Below are 24,961 nucleotides of genomic sequence, written 5' to 3' on the forward strand. Positions count from 1 at the left end.
GTTGTTAGGATGACGGGTGGATTGAACATATCTGGGAAATGAGAACGTCTCCAGGAAGAGGTGGTGTGGACCACCCTTTCTCTAAGTCAGTGGTAGACTTCTAGAGAAGAAGAAGAAATAAAAAAAAAAATAAGTTGTTTGGATTGCCTGGCGAGAGGACGTCTTCTGGAAGTAGAGATGACTGGAATTCATTGTTGACTGGTACATATAGCATATTGGGAAAGAAGACATCAAGAACCATTAATCATTAAAAGGAGATTATATAATTGGTTAGTTAGCTCTACTTAGAATTTAAATATATTTGTAAAAATAGAAATTAATTTAGTCAAGTGTCATTGTGTTTCGATTGTCTAGAAAACCCTATTTTAAATAAATCTTGAATATTACAATATATTGCAGGACAAATTAATACATAGCACCACACAGAGTCAGATCCTAGTTGGTAACAGCTCTCTGCCTCCTTCAGATGAAGAAATAGAGATGGAACTTGCAGAAAATCAAGAAGCCAAAGGAGTGGAGACGAGAATCAAGAAGAGGAGACGAGGGGACCTTCTCAGGATGAAGGGGAATTTCTCCCCGCTGTGAAGGAGTTTCTCTCTACTCTTACAGCTGAGAGAAGCTGCAACACCGGTGGTGCGACGACTACCTCCTATCATCATCTCACAGCCTTTGATTAAGGAAATATTGAAGACGATCAATATTACTAAATTTTCAACAAATGCCTCAAGAAAGGAAACTAAGCTGTATCTGACCAATGAAAAGGACCACAAGGCAGCCACTCTGTTATTCAGATCAAACAAAGCAGTCCAACTCCACTCCTTCGCACCTCATGGTACGAAGAGCTCAAAAAAGTTCATTTTATACAGCTTCAACATAGAAATAGCTGCAGAACTAAAAAATTGCCTGCCAGGGATAAGAATGGCTAGATTAACTAAGGACCACGGTGATGGCCAGTGGTGCCCTCTGGAGCTCATCCAGATCATAACAGACCACATTGTAAAGCTCTCAATCATCCAGGCACTACAGGCTTCTGATCATGTTTGATTCCCGGTTGGACCTTTCAAGGATGGATGCCCTGAGCAATGCTGGAACTGCCAACAGTACAGTCACATAATGAAATACTGTGACTGGAAATGTATATGTTCGAGATGTGGAGAACCCTGCCTTCTAGTGGCTCCAGTGTAGTCCAGAAAGCCAAGCCGACCAGTACGGGAAGACATCCCCTTCTCTGAGCTAATGGGAGGAACACCAGCTACGAAGAAGCAGCAGTTGACTCAGCCAGCCCCGGCAACGAGTGCCTCTAACATGCCTATTATCGAACAGCTGTGCACTTGCATGGACCAGATGATGGGCTTGGTGACGATACTCGTGGAGATGATAGGCAAGATTTTTGCTCGTCATTATGCTTGAGCACATGGTCATAAATTACAATGTCAGAGGGTTCTCACAAGCAGGATGAGAGAATCGAGCTTCTCCTGCAGCAGCACAGACCATCGGTAGTTGTGCTAACAGACACCATGCTCTTTACCTTGTCACAGATGCACTTTCAAGAGTATTACGCATACCGAGAGGCCTGCTCATCTGGTTCTCGTGAAGGAATCATGAGCCTGGTCAGGAGGGATATCCCGAACCCAGTGATGGCGACTAAGGAAACTCACCTAGTCACAGTGGATGCACGGTTTTAACACAGTTACATGTTCACCTGTGTCTATAGACCTTGGTCTGGTCTCGTATCAGTGAAGCTGCTGCTGCAACACGCTCAGGCATATTGTCCTCGGGGACTTCAATGCCCGGCACACAGCCTGGTTGTGTAGTAGTAGTAATCCACTGGGTACATACATCACCAAGACTAGGCTGGCTCTCTTCCACAGGGAGTGCAGACCTTAGGCCCTTCGGGTACCTCAACCCTCAACCTGCTCCTGACCAAACATATGCACAGGGTCATAGATCGTCAAGCACTACCCTACAGACCATTGGACCACAGACCTGTACTTAATACTTTTGAGGGTACACCTGCCACACCACCGGCAAGCAAATACCTACTCTACAAGGCCGACTGCAAAGGATACAGGTCAGGAGTTGCCAAAGCAATACCAAAAATTATACAAAATCATACATCGGAAGAGGTGGACTCAGCAGTGGAGATGATCACCACAACTATCCAGGAGCCAGCCAATAGAAACATAACAAAGTTCTATCTCCTTCAGAAAGCCACTGAAGTATATCCTCACTCTGATTGGCCAGTAGAACAACCTGTGTGATGCCTTTCTGTGCACGCGTGACTGCAACTTGAAACTGACCATCAACTTGAAGACCAGGCAGATGGGTGGTCAGGAACTTTTTCATCAAGAGGAGGACTGTACATCTTACTGCTGGGAATGACCTGTAGGCGTCTGGGGAGCAGGCAGCCTTCCTGGTCTCAAGCAATGCAGTGAAGGATGCTGAGTGGACAACTAATACTCTTACACCACCTGGGAGGTCACCAAGTCTAGTTGAGAAGCCCATCTTTTTCACGAAATCCCAAATGTACACTAAGCCTTCCTGCTGAACATTTTCAACTTGTGCATACGGATCTCTTACTTCCCTACTGTCTGGAAACAGGTGATCGTAGTGCTGCTACTTGCCTGAGCACTGCCCCCTGATCAGCCTCCTCTCGCACATGGACAAGGTCTTCGAACGACTCCTACACCACCATCTTATGGAGCACCGCAGGGAAGCCGATGTTATACCCCCCAAGCAGACTAGATCTCATCCTCTACCTCGGTATGACACTTGATAGGCATCTTGCCTTCTCCAGTCATTTGAGTGAGAGACTCAAACTGGCCTGGTTGAAGTCCTACAGGCTCTAACACCTGCTCACCTCACAGTAGATATCACTTTGGCTCAAGTTGAAGATTTACAAGTTAATCATCCGCCAGACTCTGCTCTAAGGTGCCCCCCCTCCTGTGCACCTCTTCAAGACCACACTGAAAAAGTGCAGAATTTCTAGAATTCCCTCCTTCAGCAAATAGTCAGAGGAACTTCACTCCAAAGAGCCAGTAACAGTACCATCCATGAAGAGCTCCAGCTCCCCTCTGTGCTGGAGTTCATAGACCGTAGGCACATCAAGGTTTTTGATGGGTTGGAGGCATATGCTAACCCACTGTTCAGACAGGTCGCCTCACCATCAAGACCCGGGTGGCAAAGCATTGTCCCCTTGGTCGAAGTCCTCGCCGAAGGAAGGACTTCGGGCTCTGCAGCCTGAAGTTATCTTAACCTCTCTCCCCTTTTATCCCCCAGTGGACCAGCCCTCCCAATTCTTTGTATCACCTGCCTTCAGCGGACCCAGCCCAACCTCTAATAATGCCATGTGGCAAAGGATGGGGATTAAATATGCATGCATATATATATATATATACTGTAATATGCTCTTTTATGAGTGAATCGTTATTTTTTGTATATAAATGATTGTTGGTAGGTTTTGTGTGATTTTTCATTTCAATATGTTTATTTATAGTATTGAACTTAAAAGCAAGCTAATCAGTTTTCATTGTCTAAAATATATATGCTATCCAAAACAAAGATGGCGGTGCGCCATTCCGTCCTTCCGAAATGTTCGTTGGGTGTTTGTGTTTGAGAACATGGATTGAAATTTTTCAACTTTTGTTGTTTCTATGCAGTAATTATGGAAAAGGAATAATCAAAGAAGAAATGGAAGAAAATAACAATTATCAATAAACTATTTAAATCATAAATCAAAGTAAGTAAAGCAGAGCGATTGCATTACAATAGATTATTTCTGGATTGGCCAGTGAACATTGAAGATAGAAGAGAGGAAACGGGTACTCTTGATTTTGCTGGCTAGGGGAGAAGACGTCCGTTCGGCTAGAAGCGTGAAGGACTGGAGGCCGTTGTTAGGAGTTTTGGATATAGCATCATCGACAAGAAGGTATCAACAATTAACAGGGGAAGATGTGTAATTGGTTAGTTTTGTTTCTGACTGGAATTTATTGTATTTGTGAAATAGCTATTAATTAAGTTTAAGTGTCATCTGTTTCTGATTGCCTAGTAACCCGCCCTTAGAAAAGAGTATTATGTTATAAAATTCTCTTATCTATTTAATATTAGAGTTTTTAAATTTGAACCCAAGCTATCTTTTATATTTGAAATTAGTTAAAACTATCAAAATTCTTTCTTTTTTTTTTTTATTTTAAATAATTTGTGATTATTACAATATATATATATTTCATCTCTTATTTATCTGTTTAATAAAGGAGATAAGAAAATATATATATTCTGTTTGTGTATTTCCATTAAAATGAGAAAAACCAACCCACTAAAACTTGATTTGGCAATGGTCTTATCACAACTTTGAAATATTTACTTAAAGTAGGAAGGGGATACTTAAGTTAGAATATTTGTTAAATTGAGCAATATTGAAAAAGTGGCTAAAATTGGAAAACGGTTTGAAAGTAAATTGATATAAACACGTAAATACATATAAATAGAATTTTTTTAAAAATTTCTTTATGGAGTATTTCTGGTCTAATAAGGGATCTATTCTGAAGAATGAAATGGAAAAGTGTTGTTGAATAGGATTATATAATTTTCCATGTTTATTATCATCTCTCAGAACTGGCCTTCCCTCTGCTCATCAAATTGTTTCATCAACTCAAAATCAAGTTTTATTATCGAAGAATAAGACATGATTATCATACATTAGATGATGATTACCTTTCTAAATAGGAATGGTTCTTCATTATATACAGGGTTGAGGCCGTTACTAGGAATCACACGTGTTCTGAATTCTTTCCTTATCGTATCGGTAGGTAGGCCGTACATATCTACTTCCACGTAGGTGCCGACTTTTTTGTCTGACAGGAACTGACCAGCGATCACCTGCAAATAAATTGTTTTAAATTTAAATAAAAAAATGAAACAAATAATAAATAGTATACAACAATTTTACAATGATAAAGATACAGAATTTAAGATTCAGATAAATAAATCGATTGATGAATAAAATGAGAAAGTTATAACTATAAAAAAAGAAAGTGAAATATAAAGTTAAATCGCAAAATAAATAAACCCAAGATTAATAAAATAATGATAAACAAAACAATCAAGGATAATAATTATAACAACAATTGAACATCTTTGAAGACAAATAGTAAAGAATAAACTTACACATTAAACAAAATTGAACAATGCTGAATCGTTAGAGAAATATAACAATTTACATAAAATTAAAAACAGAGTTGTTAACAAAACAAAACTAGGCATTCCAGAGCTCATAATGAACTTGTTATCATTGGGTGAAAATTTTAACTTCAATACGGAGAAAAAGTTTTTAATAAATTTATCTATGAACCCCACTTTATGGATTTAATTGACATATTTATTAATTTTTCTGACTAAATCTATGAAAGGTTCCGCTCTCAATGTCCTGTATGTGTTTTTGTCATTTAATAATTTATCCATCTTTCCATTATACACATTTTTTGTATAAAATAGCCAATTGTTTTGTTTTATCTGATCTAATTATAATCATGTCCTTGTTATTTTTTAAAGAAATTGTTTAGGTCTTTTAAATCTCTATTAATTTGTACGTTTAAACTGGATTTTTTGTTATTCTTGTTATCTGCCAAATGATTACTTATTATGGAACATATTTTATTTCTAATAGAATTAATATGATTCTTGGATGTCACAATGCTATCATGCATATTTTGAAGGTCAATAATTATATTAGTTATTTCTTTGTCATTTTTCTCGGTAGTAGTTTACCTCAACTCCCCCAAAATAGCTGAAGCCCTTTTTTTAGAGGAATACTCGGATATATTCTTCAAGCAGGGAAATAGGTTGGGGAAGACGGGTAAGACAGTCCATGAAATCCGATTAAAGCGAGACATGGTTATGTACGAGGTTATGAAAGAAAGAAGAAATCCTCAGACACTCCGACAACACATTCGGGAAGAATTAGAGTCTAAAGGTACAAGGGATAATAGCGGATAGTACTTCGCCATACAATAGTCCTTTGTGGGCTGTGAAGAAGAAGAGTCTACCAGGGGAACTTCCAAAAAATATCGAGTCGTAATAGATTACAGAAAGCTCAATGATAATACAGTAGACGAAAAATATCCGATCCCGAGACTAGAGGACATTCTAGACAGATTAGGAGGAGCAATCATATTCAACACCCTTGACCTTAAAGCTGGATATCACCAAATCGCAATGCACTCCAGGGACCAACACAAAACGGCCTACACGTTTGAGAGGGGTCATTATGAATTCACTCTTATGATGTTCGGGTTGAACAACGCACCAATCACTTTCCAGCGCCTGATGGACGAATATTTACGAGGCTTGGATTAATCCATGTATCAGGTCTACATGGATAACCTTCTCGTGTTTAGCAAGTACGAAGAGGAGCATATAAGGCATTTGGAGAAAGTCTTTCAGAGGATTCAACAATTTGGGTTGAAATTGTCCCAGGAAAAGTCGGTGCTAGGTCGGGAGCAAATTAACTTTTTAGGACATGTGATCTCAGGACAGGGAATCAAGCCTGATCCACAGAAGGTTGAGGCGATTCAAAAGATGGCAGTGCCAAGGGATGTTAAGGGAGTTCGGAGGTTACTAGGTGCCCTGAACTATTATCGGAGATTTGTGCCACAAATGGCAGAAATGGATGAAGTCGACGAAATAATCAACAACAAGCCGAGGCAAATAATCTGGAAGACGAGAACATCCGGACAGATGAAAATAGACTATACCAGCTATGGACGCAGTACGATAAACACCATATGTCTCAGCCGGGAGCCGAGGAAAACCTCATTTGTCGAGCACTAAAATATGCGTCCAAGGCTGGGCGAACTTACTATATTTATGTGGGCAATGTGGTCATCTGGGAAAAGATTAAAAGACTCTGGTGATCGGAACAATAAGGGGATGTAGATATGATACGGGACGAGGAGCAGTAGAAAGAAGTGACGTTGGCGTACATCAGAGGAAGACGAATCACAGAGGAGTAAACGAGACGATGCAAGCCCTGAAACGTAGGTACTTTTTGTGGGGTATGAAGAAAACTATACAGAAGGTTGTAGGTACTTGTGACGTGTGTCTTAGCACAAAAAAATCAGCAGAGGCAGTACTAGGAGCGTGGACAGTGGTTCCAGTTCTACGGCATTCCCGACAGGATTTCATCGGATGCAGGGAGGGAATTCGACAATAGTGCGATCCGGGAGGAAATGAGAGCGTTAGGGGTGGAATAGCACCTAAACACGCCAGGTCACCCCAAGGGAAGAGAGGGAATAGAGAGACTGCACAGCACACATGGGGATCATTTAAGGGTCAGTTAAGGCCCCAGTTAGATAAAGGGTTAGAGGCCGACGCAGCGATAACAAAAGCAGTGGCGGCCTATAATCATTCAATACAGGCGATAACTGGATTTTCACCCTTCGAAATTCATTTTGGGCTTAGGGGGTGCCAACGGGATTATAGGGCCACAGCTGGTGGTGGGGGGAGGTCGTAAATAACGGCATGGCACTAACCAAAGTATGGCAGAAAGTCAGGGAGAGGATAGTGTGAGAAAAAAACAAACGGGTAGCTCACCAGAATTAAAATCTTAGAGACGTTAGGGGGGAGATTAAAATCGAGACAATTGTCTACCGCCGGGTGGGGACAAATCGGAGTAAAGCGTTACAGCGATATGAGGGTCCATTCCAGGTGACTGTCATTAGAGAACACAATGTGGTCACAATAGAGAGTGTAAACGAACCCAAAAAGAGAAGAAATGTCGACATTGAACAATTGAAGTTCCCCACATCGGGAGCACCGTAGAATGCTGGTGTATCCTCATCTCCGTTCACAAACAAAGATAGTATTTTTTTTTTATGTGCTGTAATCCTTTTATTGTACGTGTAGAGAACAGCAGTGTGTTGACGAAGTGTAGATAGTGAGACCAGAAGAGTATTTTTAGTTAAAGTTTTAGTGAAGTAATATTTGTAAGAAGTATTATAGTTATTATGTTTTTTATTTTTTGTATATTAGTTATTATGTTTTTTATATTTTTGTATTATATTATTATTTGTGTATCTCAGGTTTTGTTTGTAATTTTGTAAATTTATGAGCCGGTTCATAAACTGGTAGGGGGGAGTTACGGGATGGCCAGGCACAATATCAGCCGTAATCCTAACTCCCCTCGTAAACAAAGATTCAAAATGTATATAAGAGGGATTAAAAGGAGAAATAAAGCAGTGTTATTCCAGCAAGTTAGTAAGTCATTTCAGTGCCCCTTTTTCCTTTTATTTTATCTTCACCCGACTTCACATAAGTTATATATGTATACACATACATTGTAATATCCTCTTTTTTAGTAAATAGTTATTTTTTATATATAAATGGTTTTTCAATATGTTTTTATTTTATATATTGTTTCAATATTGTTCATTTGCTTTGTTAAACCAAAAAGAAAGTAACCAATTTTTTTCAGTAAAATATACTGTCACAAAAGACATTGTACAAAGCCAAGATGGCGGCACCATTCTGAAGGCAGTAGAATCGCTGTCATGTTGAGCAGATTCAAATATTTAAAATTTTATTTTTCTTCCCATCATGATTGTAATTACAGTAGATTTGAGAAAAAATAGAAGTTAATAATAAGTGTTAAACAATAATATTCATTAAAAAAATCATAAGAAAAAGCTCAAAACTGTTATGCTGCAATCGATGTTTGCATTGAACATCTAGACAGAGATCTTTGTTTAGAGGTCACTGCTTATTTGAACGGGAGGGGGGGGGATACTGGACATCTCCAGGAAGAGGTGAAGAGATCACCACTGACGTAGACAGAGTGGTAGACTTCTAGACATCAAGAGGAAAAGAAGACATCTAAAATCATCAAAGAAGAATAAGCGATTTTTTGTTTAGATCGCCGGTGGATGAAATGTCTTGAAAACTATTAGAGGACCAAATGCTTTGTTTACAGTCAGTGGGTGTTTTTTGATATAGAAGACATCGAAAACCATTAGCAATTATAGAAGAGTATAAATTGGTTAGTTTAGCTCAACATATTATTAAGTATATTTATAAAAGTGTTATTAGTAGAAAAGTGTTCTAATTGTCTAGAAAACCCACTCTGAGATTAAGAGTCTATAATGTTATAAAATTTAAATAAAATTCTCCTATCTGTTTAGTAATAAAGCTTTCCATTTGAACCTAAGTTATACTTTAGATTTGAGAATAAGTAAAAACTATTAAAATTACCTTTATTTATTTTTAAATAAATCTAGATTATTACAATACAGATATATAGAGTTCACCATCCATCATCTAATCCCTTCCTCCTAATATAATTTTTTTATTTAATCGATAAATGACCTGTTTTGTTTGTGCAGTATTTTACCTGAACAGCACATTGCGCAGCAATGACTCCGTCAACTGGAGATTCAGCGAAGGGATCAAAGTTTCTGTCCGCACGCCTCATAAAATCTGGTTTAAGTAAATAGCCGCAATTCCCATTGTATTCGAACTTTCCCTGGTTTAACTGCATTGGAAGATCGGCGGTTTGGAAGTTTAGTGAAACCATTTGGCAGCCGGCATTCCAGAAAACCTAATCAAATTTATTTTATAAATGTTTAGTTTCATAGTATTATGTATAACCAATATTTTTATTTACAATTAAACACTCTTATTCTATATAATGAAACTGGAGTTTTGTCTGGAACTGCTTGGTCCCTCTCTCTATCTCAAAAAGGAAGCTTATCAATGATTGATCCCTTTGTGGGATACATGAGTAAAAAGGCTGGCTTACAAAATATTTGGCTCAAAGAAAATTATTTACATAACCTAAATAAAAAATTATTTTTTGGAATAACTCAAAAACTATATGTCTCCAGGAACATCATTTATAGCCTCTTATTTAAAATATAATTCAGTTCTCTACAAAAAAACAAAGACCAACTAAATTGGACCAGTATCAGCTAAGGTAAGGTAGAAACCTGTTTCATCTTAACAAATAAAGGAGATAGCTCTCATTTACTCACATACTCACTGCTGTATCTAAAAATCGACAACACCTAAAAAGCTGAAACTATTAATAGCAGTTACTCTTATGCTGTATAAGCCAGCAAGGCAGTATTAAAGCAAAAACATTTGGACTCTAAGTGGTTTAAAAAAAGTATTTCTAAAAAAAAAGAGGGTGATTAAAAACTATCCTTAAGATGACACTCTCAGTGAAAATTATATTATACTGTAGTATAGCATTATACTATATTGTATATTACATCATAGTATAGCATTATATAATATTGTAGCATAAAATTATATTATATCGTATAATATATTACATCTCTCTATTATATTAGTTTTTAGTGATTACCATGAAATATTTTATTTTATTCTCTCAGCGAATTGAAAATTCTATCATATAAAAACATTTTGGTGATCACTGTATAATATTTTATTTTGCTCTCTCAGTGCATTGAGAACTTAAAACTTGAACAATTGGAAAAGAAATGGAAGCACAATATATTTATATTTATAACAGAAAAAAAATTATATTTATAACATTATATTGAAAAAAATTATACAATCTGAACTACAGAATATATGCTAATTACAGTTATACAATTTAAGCAATGAGTAGTGCAAATACATGAATAGTTGCATAATTTGTAAAATGGAGATTGGTTCACCATGGTTATTAGGTGGACAGGGAGTACACCTCCCTAGGTATTATAACGCGCCAGTCTACCAACCCACAGGTTGTCAGATCGAATCCCGGTCCAACCCGGGCTTTTTTTAAGCACAAAATAATGCAAAATTCACTCACTACCTCCCTCTGGGCATTTGTGAGCCCCGTTAGCCAATGGGTGGCACTCACAAAAAAAAGATGTGGGAGTGACGAACCCACCCTATGAAAAAACCATGTCAAGAGACGCACAATGTATTTCCTAACACATCGCGCGAGAACTTAGACCTCCATGGTCTGTTTCCCAAGTAATAATAATATATGTTATTATAGTATAGTATTATATATTATAGTATGGTATAATTTATTATTACAGTACAGTATTGTATATATTATAGTAGTATAGAACAGTATTATATATATATTACCTGGGGCATGTAGTTGGAGGAATCGGCCCTCGTTCCCTTGGGGTAAATCCTGCTCATTTGCCTTTTGTTGTAATTGACAAATTCTAGGGCTTGAGATTTCAAGTAGCCAAGCCCGGTGTTTTCAGCAAAAGAGCTCATGTTATGATGAACATTTTTCTCTGAACATTCAAAGGAATATTGATTAATTTTTATGAATCCACACATTCAAATAGGATGAGTCATAAAAAAATAATTATCGCTTTCTTGCTAATATAAAAACAATTTTCTTTAAATACCATGTTTTTTTTTTTTAAATAATCGAATAATACACCACTGAGGTTTGTTGCTATCTCAATGCTAGGCTGTTGGATTCCTTAATAATGCCACTTTTGGATTTAGAACGAGAAAATCCTGCAATGTCATTTTGAACCTCATTCAGAGATCTAGGTTTAAGGAGAAATGCTTGGAATGTTTCTAAGATAAGAGATGTCAGTACCCTTGGGATTTTTTTTGCCTATTCTTAGGGAAAAAAATAGTGCAATTTACAATCCAAAAACTTGAACTTTTACTTTTCCTTACTTCTATGGGGAATATATAGTAGGGGAAGTATTACAATTGAACAAAATTTCAAATGTTTTTAACAGCATAATAAACTTTCTGAGCTCCGCTGAGTAGCAATAGAATGAGAAGTCGTATGAAACTGCAATTATATATTCAGGGCGAGTGTATGCCAGGGATTTCGATCAAGTTTGTTATATCAATGTTCAATTAAATGGTTTTAATATTAGCTAGGTCTAACCTTCATTGAGATAGTTTGAGAGAACTTAAATGCTGAATTTTTTGAATGGTTTCCTCTAAAGTATCTTTAATTTTATTTGGTATAATTAACAATCTCATTAACTCAAGGGTACGAGGTTGAAAATAATTTTAAGAAATAAGAATAGTAATATTAACATATTATACACTATTGGATCAATTCTACCCCAGAACCTCCTGACCTTATCCTCCATAATAACCCTACCTCATTTCACAAACAAGTCAAAAACCTTGGAGTCACTTTTGACCAAACTTTATTCTGGGAAACCACACATCTCTCAACTCTTGTTTTCCTACAATGTGACTATGGAATATGGTGAGCTCTCAGGTAAACTCAAAACTAAACTTAAACGTATTATGAATATACCAAAAATTACTCAGTATTCGATTATAGTATAAGTTGTAATAAAGTGTGACCACATTGTTTCTGGCCAATAGAGTGCTTAACTTTGCAATAGTTCTAAAGAGTCTTAGTCCTAGAACAATAAACTATATTTCATTTCATGAGTCAATGCAGTCAGAAAATAGTATGTAAGGACTGTAAGTAGGGTAAAGAGGAAACTCGATTACATTCAGTTTTAAAACTTTTTGTTTTCGGGAACGAGAAGAGAGTCGATAACCTTCTTAAAATTGTCATACCAAACGGATTGGTGGACGAACAGACTACTATTTCCAAGGGAACGAAATACGTCATTTATAAATGACTCATCCCGCTGAATAAACAAAAATACCTAAACAGTTTGATCAATAGGAACACTTACGTTCAGCCACATCAAAGCCCTGAAACTTAATCGGCTGAGCATAGTTAACCATGGACGAGAGCCAAGGGTGGACATTGGTTGTACTGCCAGTGTACTGTATCTGCACAGGTGGAGCCTCCACTGCGGCTACTTCTGTTGACTCTTCAGGTACAAGTGGCTGAAATGGTAATTATTGATTCATCATAATTTTTGAAATTTAGGAATTTTTAAAAATAATTATAAATACAATAAAAAATAAATATAAAAATAATTAATTTGGTATTCCTCAATTTATAAACTTAAAATAGATATACAATAGTCCCTCAACATTCGTGAGGGTTATGTTCCAGGAAAATCAAATGAATTTCAAATTTTTGGATGCAGAATCTATCTTCTTCTGTAAATAGGAGGGTATTTTATGAAGGCTATATAAGACAAAATCATACGATTTCTTTTAAAAATATGTTTCTTGTTAATTTTAATCACAGTATATAAATAATTTACAAATAAATCTAAACATTTGTAAATTTAGATTAATTTTTCTCATAGATTGTAATAAATAAGATATTATCAGTGCTTTATCTTTTAAGTCATATTCTACAGCTTTTTGAACAAGTTGTTGTGGTTGTCTTTTGAGTCATATTCTACAGATTTTTGAACAAGCTGTTGTCGTTGAAGGCTTAGAATTTTTTTCAATTGTTTCAAGGAGAAATTTTAACATATTAAAAAAAAAAAAGGCATAAATTCAATTGGGTGAAGACATTTGAAAATAGCGAAATATGCAATTAGTGAATAATAAAGTCTTCTGCATTTTTGTATTAGCAGTTATCCAGCAGATGTTGAGGGATTACTGAGACCTAGAACTAACAATAAAAAAAAACTGAACTAAAAGATCTGTTTTACAGTCGCAGATAAAATAAACTGAACTGTTACAGTTTACCGATTAGGCAAGGTTATGTTCATGAAGTAGGGCGAGAGACTAAACCTGAGATTGCATTCGTGGCACCTTGTGGTAAAGCTTGCATCAGCTAAAATCAGCTGATCTAATACGATATGCATTATAGGAGCTGATACATCATAAACTGGGTGAGGAATATAGGAATCTGAGTTTGAGGACATTGTAGATATAGGAGAGCAATAGTTATTAATAGTTTGATAAAGGAATGGTTGCAGGAAATATTGAAGAAGGATCCACCTAAAGAGCTTAATTCTTCTTAAAGTTCTCATGGGAACTAAACCATGGTCCTATTAATGAATCTTATGATTCGCATACCTTGAGGACAATAGTAAAAGAGGGAGGATACTAGGTGTCTAAGTATAGCTCAAGAAAGAAGTAGGTTAACTGTTACCAGGACACTAGTTTTTCACGGAAGTAGTGGATGAAATGTTTACACAGATCTCCAACTTTGAGTCAAAGGAGCTGTCAGAATTGGAGAAGCTATTTTCAAAATAAAGGTGTCAAGGAAAAAACTTTTGCACATGTGTAATCGAAAATAGTAGAAGAAAATTGAACTAGATCCATTTTTCATTTAACCCTAACTTTCTTCTGACTTTGAGCCACATTGGAAAGCCCTTAAAGGAATATAGGTGTCAAAGAAAAAACTTTTGTGCATGTGAAAGTGTACATAAGTGGAAAGTAGACGATGGAATTCGATAAAATTAATACTGCATCATTTTTATTATACTACCCAAATTTCCTTCAAATTAAGGCTAAATTAAACGAGGCATTTTCAAATTTGCCCATCCTTATATTCAAAGCATGGAAGGAGCGAGTGAGGAAGGCAGATAGGGGTTGATTAAAACCAGCAACCGCTTAAGTACTATTCAATTATCATTGCTGAGTTAAATAACCCGAAAATTAATTTTTAAAAAAAATACCTTCTTCTCGTCTAGATTAACAGGAACTGGAGCAGAAGCATCCTCCTTCTCCTCATCGTCGATAACAAACTGGCCTTGGAGGAACAGATCAAGCTCCCTCTTCTCGACTTCGGGCTTAAGTCTTTTATTTTTTATTAATATTTTTCTTTTCAGGGATGAAGGGGGTGGTAAGGCTACGCCAGGATCCAACTGGAAAATTATTTTAAAATCATTAAAGAAGAAATTACAAACTTTTTTATGAATAATTAAACTACCTAACAATAGTTTAATTACATATATAATAAATTACGATTTGACTTTTGCTAAGAAATAAAAAGTTATAAGTTGGTATGCCAGGGCAAGTGGATACTAAATTTTCATCAGCTCAAATTCTGATAGACTTCACAACCACTGATCAACATAAATTCATTCTACATTTTTACCAATTGTTAATCTTTTATTGCCCAAATGTTTGGCAAATTTTCATATTGACAAACAATATCATGCTATTATCCAATTTTAGCCACTTTTTTAATGTTGCTCGATGTGACAAATATTATAACTTACTTAAGTAGTTACAAAATCCACTTCTCGTTGTAAATTAATGTTTCAAAGGTGATATAGAACTGATGTTTATTTGGGGTTTAGCGGGGCAGTTTGGCAGTGAAGGATCCCCTTCTTTTTTTCTTATGATCTCTTGTGAGATTGTGACATGCCGTACATCAACCAATACTTAATATAACTTTCTGTTTTAAATATAAGAAAGTAATGCTATAGTGGAGGATGGAAGTGGCAGATTCACTCCGTTTTCCAATTTTAGCCACTTGTTCGATATATATATATTAGGTATGTTCTTAACACTTTCTTTTCCCTGCAGAATTGGGGTAAATGAAAAACACTGCTTGATTTCCTTTACTGACATATGGAAAAAGAGTGGAGGAAGTGGAAATGAAAAAAAAAAAAAAAAAAAAATCCCAACTTCAATTCATGTATTCTGATTTTTTACCCACAGCAAATTTAAATGAGCTTCATCAGCTGGAGATAAAATTATACTTACCCCTTAAAAGTATTGAAATACTTAAATTTGATTTATCTTAATTATATTTCTTTTTAGTTAAGTGCAAAACGATAAGGTTTACTTTTAAAGTTTACAAAGCAATCTTTACTATATACTAGAAACATCAGTAGAAATTGTAATTTGGCCAGAATTTGTTTTGACTTATTTATAAAATTAAAATGAGCACTAAGCATTATTTTATTTTATTTAAATTGAAAATTGAATAAAAAATCTGATGTGGTGTGCACATGTACACAACTTTCAGCCCACCCCAAATATGAATTGAAATTAATCCTAACTCGTTTAAGAACTGAACTGAATATATTACTATAATATTCATTGTGACAAAACTTTAAGAACTGAACTGAATATATTACTATAGTATTCATTGTGGCAAAACTTTACAAATGAAATTAATCCTAACTCGTTTAAGAACTGAACTGAATATATTACAATAGTATTCATTGTGGCAAAACTTTACAAATGAATCTTTCAGTTGACAGATCGACTAACTCCAATTTAAACAGTTTTCAGAAAAGTACAATTGAATATTATTTCTTGTAAAAAATTCAAAACATCTTCCTTTTGGAAAATTATGGAGGAAATATAACGGTTTACTAAAATTAATGTTCTGGTTTTTAGTCCCCTAAATTCTAAAACTCACAAAATTTGTTTCTTCACATAAATATTTATTGATTTGGTGTCCCGGGATTCTCTAGAACAATTATATAAAGATGGGTATATGGTGTTTAGTAAAAACATTTTAAATTATACACTACAAAAGATATCTAGAAACTTTAAATTTGGTAGTAAGGTGTACTTTATCTGTTAAAAAAAGTAAATAAAAATCATAGGCCAATTTTATACAATTTGCCAAATGGAAATGTTAATTACTGATTCTTATTATAAGCTAATGCTTCAAAAATATTTTTTATTTGATTTGTTATAATTTTCCGATGAAATCTCACAGAGTAATTAGTCATCATTCAAACTCCCCTAGGGGTCGTCTCCAGACTATCAGTTGGGAAACGATCTAGGGTATACTTTATTTTCTAAAATATTAACAATAATCCTAAGACATGTTAAAATGAAATGTTAAATACTATGATTACATCTTTTATGTAAATAGATTAACATTGAATGAAACCTTTATATATTTTATGTTTATGTGTCTTTACCAGCTTTATTGACAACTTAATTGGAAAAAATTTATTTTTTTGCGACCCTACTCAACAATACCTTTGTAATGACATACCAATTTTCAAGTTATTAATAATACAAAAAAAGTGGTGGCCTATTAATATATAGATTTTAGTACAAACCAATAATATTACAATCAATAAAAAAAAGACATACATACTGGGAAATCAGGAATTTGCTCTTTGAGTAGGAGATCCCCCAATATATCATCACAATATTTGGCCAATTTATACTGCTGCGTTTTACAACAATGGTTTTCAAAGGATAGGATAACGGGAAAATCAGAAGTAACAAAAGCAGTATCTCTCAAAGCGTATATCACATCCTGAAAATTTATCATAAAATAGTCAGGAAAACAAAATGAAGAAATTAGGTAATAATAAAAAAAAAAAAAAAAGCAGTAAGAAAAGACATTTACATACTTTAAACAGGATATCGGTACACATTGCTTTTCCATGAGTAATTATAGGCTCATCATCATTACCATCCCAGCAGTCCAACTCGACGCACCTGTACATTTTGATAAGAGAAAATAATAAAATTAAAATTATTGAGAATTTTAGGTTCTTATCATGGCATATTATTCACAAAAACAAGGCTTATAACATTTTTAAAAAATACGTGAAAAAAGGAAAAAGTTTAAAACATAATTTTCCTTCACTCTACACCAAACTGATTTGTAAATAAAAATAAACCTATGCCAACACAAGGACATATTGTCTCTTAACTAATGGTAGTGCAAGTAGATGATGTGGTCAGTATTTAAACTTAGTTGCCAGTTTATCCCAAACACAATGAAGGACCAGATGCCCACTTCATAGAGACTAGGTATCCCCAAAAATCTGTATTCCAGACTCAATCCAAAAGTAACATATCAATACAATAAATATTATCTCTTGAAAGGGAGGATCGATTTTGTTCCTTTCCTTTTGTTATGCAAGATTTCTTTTCTGATACCTGTGTTTCAAATTGAGCATCCTGTGCAAGGCAATAGCAAAAAACATATTTTCCTATGGACTGTAGACTGTAGTTCAGTTCCAAACCAATTTTGATGAATTGAAAAAACAAAAAAAATAGACACTTTATGGGTTATTTAAAAAGTAATTCAATTTTCAACAAAACAAAAAAAGTATTGGGTTGTAAAGTAAGTTTGTAGCATTTTTCAATTTAATTCTCTGTGTTTATAAAATCATGTTTACTGGGTCAATAACGTTTACATATTTTTAAAAAGGATTAGTTAAGGTGCTTTTATGCATTCAACCGAGATTTCTTATCTTTAAGTGATATTTTGCTTGCTCAAAATGGAAGAAAAAATAATTAATTTTCGTCATTTAATGATTTTTGATTTTTCGAGAAGGAAAATCCGCTGCACAGATGGTTAACTAAATTTGCAGTGTGTATGGCAATGATGCTTTAGGAGAAAGTACCATCTGTAAGTGGTTTGCTCGGGTCAGAAATGGAAATTTTGACTTGGAAGATGCAAAGCGCTTAGGTCATCCTTTAACTGTTGATGTTGACCAAATTCAAGCATTGGTCACAGACAACCCTCACTCTACGACACGGGATATCGCAGAAACGTTTAACATATTTCATGCAAGCGTCAAGTTGAGCAAAAGCGTCCAACACTAGCTAATCGTAAAGGCATAGTTTTCCATCACGATAACGCCCATCCTCACCTGTCTTTGCAGACCTGGGAGAAATTATTGGAGTTTGGGTAGGATGTGATCCCCAACCAACCATATTCACCAGACCTTGCCCCAATAGATTTTCACTTATTTCGGGCCCTTCAAAACTCTCTTAACGGGAAACACTTTAATTCGCTCGAGGACTGCAATGCACATAGAGGAGTTCATTTCATAAAAATCTGAGAAGTTCTGGGAGGGCGGAATTAAAAAATTACCTGAAAGATGGTAACATGTAATAGATCAAAATGGGTCATATATAGGGTTGGTAGATAAATCCTTTTGATTTTTTTGAGTGAAAGAAAGCTGAGTATATTTTGTACATAATATTTATTTTAATTTACAATGTAATGTCTATTATTTTTGATTACCCCATGTCTCCAACACCTGAATAATCCCATGTTCATAGAATGTCTGTGGTTTATTGGTGAAAAAGTGATTAAGGTGCTCCCTGAAATCCTGTTTGTTTTCAAACCGTTTTCCACTTAAGGAATTTTGTAGAGACTGGCATAAGTGGTAGTCACTAGGAGGAAGGTCCAGTGAATAGGAAGCGTGGGGCAAAAGATCCAATCCAAGGGCTAACAATTTATTGCGGGTGACTAAAGAAGTGTGGGGCCTAGTGTTATCATCAATCGATCACCTTGTGGCAACAGTATGGGGCCTAGTGTTATCATCAATCGATCACCTTGTGGCAACAGCTCATAAAAAATCACATCCTTGCAATCCCACCATACAGAAAGCATTATCTTCTTTAGGTGCAATCCCGCTTTCGATGTGGTTCTTGCTGGGTCTCCAAGATTTTTTTCGCACATCATCATAGACAATCCACTTTTCATCCCCTGTCACAAGTCTTTTAAAAAATGGATTGTTTTCTCGAGGTTTCCGCAGTGAATCGCAAATGGAAATGCGTGTTGCAAAGTTGGCTTTGGTCAGAGAGTGGAGGGACCCAAACATCAAGCCAAGAAACATAGCCGAGCTTCCATAAATGATTTTCTATGCTTTTATGTGATATGTCAAGGACCTCTGCAATGTATCACACTGATTGGGATGGATTTTGATTGACTATCACCTTAACATCAATGGTTTCAATTTCTTGTGGGCGACCAGGTCGTGGTGCATTGTTTATGTCAAAATTCCCTGCTCGAAACTTTGCAAACAATTTTGGTACGTGCACTCTGTTAAGGCATTATCCCCATAGACCCTGCATATTTTTTTGATGTGCCTCTACAGCTCGCTTTCCTGTTTTGAAGTAATAAAGCAAAATATGCCTATAATGCACTATATTACCGTCGATCTTCTCAGCTGGATCACATACACAATACTGACTTAATCTTTACAAGTGTCAACAGACATAACTGTTTACATATTATAAATAGGATAAACAATCCTCATTGTGATTAATTGCATCAGAATAATGTGATGTATAATAAACAAAACATGAATACAAAAACCGACAGGACTAATTTGCCAACCCTATATAATTGATTAAAAATATTTACAAGAATCTGAAGTTTTTATTAAAATCACCAGTAAAAAACGCTACAAATTTATTTTCAACCCAATAACTATTGCTATAACCATAGGAACTAATATAGTACAAAAACTAAAAATATTTTAAGCAGTATAAGATGACATAAAATATAAATTAAACTAAGGTAGTTGATGTAAAAACTAAGTGAACAATTTTATAAAAATATGAGAAAAGTAAATTAAAGAAGATAGAAATACAATGTACAGTGATAGGCATAAAATGAACACCTGGAGTAATAACAAATAGATATCAGAAATATAAGACAAATATAGAAGAGAGGAAAATTAAGGAAATAAGATAAGAGTAAATAAATCAAGGGGTAAAACGAAAGTCATGAAAAAAGGAGAGTAAAGAACAAATCAGGACACCCAAACCACTCATGCTCAAAATAAAATCGATTAATAGGAAGAAATAAAACACAAACGTTACCTGCAACCTGCTAAGAGGACTTGTCGATACATTTCTACACTGGATTTGCCTCCAAACTGGCGCCCGGTAAGGTATGTGTTGTGTGAACTGTTGATGTAATAATGAGACAACGGCTGGTCCATGTCCATGTAAATGTCTAGTCGGTCCAAAAAGACTGGAGCGTTTTCATCTGACATCAGATAGCGTATCAGGCCATCCTTAGTTAATTTTTCTAAAACAGTAAAGAAATTTTAGTTTCAAATATTAATATAACAATAATATATTGTTTAACAACTGAACAAAAGCACTAAAATCATAAAAAATGATAATTAAAAAATATATATATAAATATCAACAGTGTTTTGTAAAAATGGAAATCAAAAAATGTCCAACACTTGTTTGTTGCTACATAATTCACAGTTTCATTAAATTAATTTTAGTCTTACTGATTTGGTACAATCCGAAGCATCAGAAAGTCTGGCTGTAACTTATTCTGATAACTTAAAAATGATTTTCTGAAAGATTATCTAAGATATCATCATGAAAGTCAGTAACAAGTTTGTCATAAACAAATTAGTAAAAAATACTCTAATAACCTATATCAAACATCCAAAAAGCTAAAAATATTTCAATATATCTCTTAAAGAAAAAGTTTATTGTTCAACTAAACGGGTCTTATCTGGATGTCAAGAAATAATCTACACTGCTACAACCCATTAAGAGTTAAGAATTCAAACGTAACAAGTACAGTTTCTTGCACAACGGTTGTCCAAGGGGGTGATTTGTTCATGGTAACACTCGACTGCCAGATTTTCTTCAACTAAGGGAACCCACTTTATGAGACTGGGTAGACCCCTGGCCCCCTGAACCCACAGGGTTGACTCATGGCTACAGTAACAGAATAAATAATTATCTGCCACAGCCAGATTCGAACATGGGTCCTTGGAGTTAGTAACCATAAGTAAATTTTTTCAGACTGCTCTACTCCCTACTAGCAAATGTTCATGGATTTTAGTTAGGAGTTTGATGCTATCTTAGACATTGAACCTCCTGTTTGATTGAGCTATAGTTTTAGTGTTATTTAATAAGAAAAATGTAATAATTAAAGAGAATCTTGCCTCCCATCCCATTCCCAATACCCCTAGATGGGAGTTCTCCTCACCTCATCTCAAAAACATTTACTAGCAAGGAATAAAGCAGTCTTTGAAAAAAATTACTCATGTCAAGTTGTAAAATTGTTTTCTGATTCAATTTCCCACGAGAATCCAATATCATAATTGAGGATTCACCATCAAGATAGCCATCTTAGTCTCCTCGTCAGGTCAAGAAAACTCAAATTATCATGACTGATCATTATATAGAATTTTATTCAAAAACAATTTTTTGATTTTTCACACAAAAACTAAAAAAACATTGTTCTCGGTTTCAGTGATTTATGCCTTCAGGACAAATACATCAAATAGTCGCAAATTTTAATTTATTATCGGATTTCATTAAAAAAAAGTAGCCCTTACCATTGCAAATTCCTGAATTAGATGAACTCAACAAGAACTAGAATAAGAATTAGTTGAAAACAATATTAATTCTCTTTGAGAGCCTCTTCATTTTGTTTAATCAAAGCAATGATTAAGTTTGAATAAGAATTAGTTGAAAACAATATTTACTTTCTTTGACAGCCTCTTCATTTTGTTCGTAGGTTGCAATAATCTCAGCTGCTCTCTTTTCATCATAGAGGGGGTATAAGATTTCATTCAGCCGAGGGTCTCGCTGCTTTTCATTTAAGAAATTAATAAACTGGTCAATATTAATGAAATCTGCTTTACCCTCAGTTCTGAAAAAAAAAAAAAAATACAAACTTAAAATAAAAATTTTTTACTTAGAAATAGATGCAATAATCACAGCAAAAAGTAGATAATGGAATGATTTTTGGTTCATTATGTCTTCCTTTCATGATTTTAATGTGGAAACACAACTTAATTGAAATTTATAGATACAAACGGTCAAAGCCATTTGAGCATCATAGCTGATGTTTCTCAAGATCTATTACTGCATTGGAACCTTGGTACAACGAATCTCAAGAGATTTTGAAAAAGTTCATTATATTAACAATTGGATGGCTGTAAATTTGTAATACTGAAGTACAATTATTTATTGAATTAAATAAAACAAACTATATCAAATTCAGTGTCGTTGAAACTATTAATATGTACGCTATAAGTAATAATAAACACATTGTAACTGAAATAACGACATAGTAATTAATTTTAGTGATCTTCTTTAGCAAAACTAGAAAAGTATGAAGAAGATGGTTGGGGGTGTGGTAACAACAAAAAATAGTTAACAACTATTTGGAAGATTGCTGATTGACCGTCTGTATCAATAAATGCAATTTCGTCCGGGTGCGGTCAAATAATAAATTGGTGTACTATTTTTATTTGAGCCAACATTTCTCCCCATGTTGCAGGGCTTCGTCAGGGCTAAAAAAGATATAAACACTTGACATAAGTACAAAAAAAAAAAATAACAGGTATATAATGAAACGTAAAATTTAATAAGAAAAATTAAAGGTTATAAACAATAAATGAAAACGGTAATAGTAACAGATAAAGAGAAGAAATATTAAAGAAAGTACAAATTAATTACCATACAATAGTAAAAATTAATTTATAAGTAATAATATTAATTAGTTACTATTAGCGTTTTCATTTATTGTATATAACCTTTAATTTTTCTTATTAAATTTTACGTTCCATTGTATACCCCTGTTATTTTCTACTCATTTTTTTGTTGTACTTATGTCAAGTGTTTGTATCTTTTTTAGCTCTGACGAAGCCCTGCAACGTGGGGCGAAATGTTGGTTCACATAAAAATAGTACACCAATTTACTATTTGAGTTTTATTTGACCACACCTGGACCAAAATCCATTTATTAACAACTATTTATTTGCCAATATTTTTTATTCTCTCAATCTTCTTCATACGAGGTTAAGTCAATATTTATCCACAATTAAGTTATAATTTTGTTTATGTTGGTAGTTTAAACTGTCATGTTACTTTTTTGGTTTGCTAATGTTGAGCGGATAATTCTAACTCTTCTTTGCACATGGCTTAGGCAATATTATTTGAAAAACGATAATTTTAACTCTTCTTTGTAGACCACTTTGGCAATATTATTTGAAGAGCGGATAATTCTAACTCTTCTTTGCACACTGCTTAGGCAATATTATTTGAAGAGCGGATAATTCTAACTCTTCTTTGCATGTTACTTAGGCAATATTATTTGAAGAGCGGATAATTTTAACTCTTCTTTGCACGTTACTTAGGCAATATTATTTGAAGAGCGGATAATTTTAACTCTTCTTTGCACGTTACTTAGGCAATATTATTTGAAGAGCGGATAATTTTAACTCTTCTTTGCACGTTACTTAGGCAATATTATTTGAAGAGCAGATAATTTTAACTCTTCTTTGTATGCCACTATGGCAATATTACTTTTTTAGTAAATGATTTTCCATCATGCCCAGTTTGTTCATAAATAAATTATTTTCCTGGTGGATTTTTATTTTATAATGCAACTAAGAATAGGTGTAAGTCGTAATCTGAACCAGGACTTAAAATAGTAACATTCTACCTTCTATAAATTTTAATCAATCACAGATACAATTATCTAAATTAGTGATGACGAATTTTCGGTTTTTCTTTTCCCCTAAAAAAGATTCCTTCTTTTAGCAGGGTGTCTAGACCTGAATAATTTTTTGTGATTATTTTGTCCATTTACGTTTAATTGATATTCCGCAACGTTTATGCATAAATTTTCAATATCAATAACTATGTAGTATTTTTACTTCCAGGAATTAGTCACGATTTATGACATAAGGACACATTGAATAAAAAAAATCACATATATAAAATGGTTTTAAACTAGAATTTTCTATGAAGATTCCTCTCTCCATTAGCTGCTTGAAAAATTCCCTTGCAACAGTTTTAAAAATAAAAATTCTTTTTGTTTAAAAAAAAAAATTGTAGTTTACAATATTGTAACTTGAAAATAAACAAATTTAAATAGTTCTCTAGTTAGTTATTGCTAATAAACAGAAAACATGAAAAATTTTGAATAAATTAAAAAGCGCCTGGAAAGGTCAGGGAATTTCTTAAAGCCATTTTGCTAGACACTCTGTTTTAATTCTTGAGATTATCTAATCTAGTGTTACTTTTAAAACTTTTAAATACCACTAATCCTATGTGGATATTGTCGCTTTTACAAAAATCGGAGGCATGGCTCTGGTCTTGGATCCGATGGTAAGATTTGAAAGTAATTACCTCGAACAGGAAGGTGAAGTGGAAAGGGGAAAAAAGGAAATATATGAAAAATGCGTCCCTTTCCTTAAGGAAAAATTCCACGAGACCTTCGGAGAGAGAGAGTTCACCATGAGAGGCCTCTGGTTTGGATCTCGCGGAACAATACCAGATAGAACAAGGAGCTTCTTAGAAGGCCTAGGTGTTAGCATCGGGGATATTGTGATCTTAGCAGAAAATATTATTGGACTCCCTGGGGATCATACACCATCACCTGCATGGGAATTAGCTCGGAGAT

General features: G+C 34.5%; 2 protein-coding genes across 9 annotated transcripts in view; one reads left to right on the forward strand and one right to left on the reverse strand.

The window, feature by feature from the left end:
* The window catches only part of LOC106688814 (disks large-associated protein 5), a 67,286-nt gene extending 57,893 nt beyond the window's left edge, over positions 1–9,393 (forward strand). The window contains exon 14 of the mRNA XM_014433460.3: positions 9,375–9,393. The gene's annotated coding sequence lies outside the window, so the exon portion shown is untranslated. The remainder of the gene's footprint in view (positions 1–9,374) is intronic.
* The window catches only part of norpA (no receptor potential A), a 133,825-nt gene that overhangs the window by 15,284 nt on the left and 93,580 nt on the right, over positions 1–24,961 (reverse strand). For all 8 annotated transcript variants that reach the window (XM_067052532.1, XM_067052530.1, XM_067052531.1 and 5 more), the window contains 9 exons: positions 22,032–22,198; positions 20,389–20,599; positions 17,169–17,256; positions 16,907–17,071; positions 14,511–14,699; positions 12,654–12,810; positions 11,098–11,255; positions 9,383–9,589; positions 4,714–4,878 (listed from right to left, as the gene is read on the reverse strand). In XM_067052532.1, the coding sequence (XP_066908633.1) occupies positions 4,714–4,878; positions 9,383–9,589; positions 11,098–11,255; positions 12,654–12,810; positions 14,511–14,699; positions 16,907–17,071; positions 17,169–17,256; positions 20,389–20,599; positions 22,032–22,198 (1,507 nt within the window). The remainder of the gene's footprint in view (positions 1–4,713; positions 4,879–9,382; positions 9,590–11,097; positions 11,256–12,653; positions 12,811–14,510; positions 14,700–16,906; positions 17,072–17,168; positions 17,257–20,388; positions 20,600–22,031; positions 22,199–24,961) is intronic.

This window comes from Halyomorpha halys, unplaced genomic scaffold (genome assembly GCF_000696795.3).
Source record: "Halyomorpha halys isolate HHAL.00 unplaced genomic scaffold, Hhal_1.1 Scaffold1210.1, whole genome shotgun sequence".
Taxonomy (NCBI): domain Eukaryota; kingdom Metazoa; phylum Arthropoda; class Insecta; order Hemiptera; family Pentatomidae; genus Halyomorpha; species Halyomorpha halys.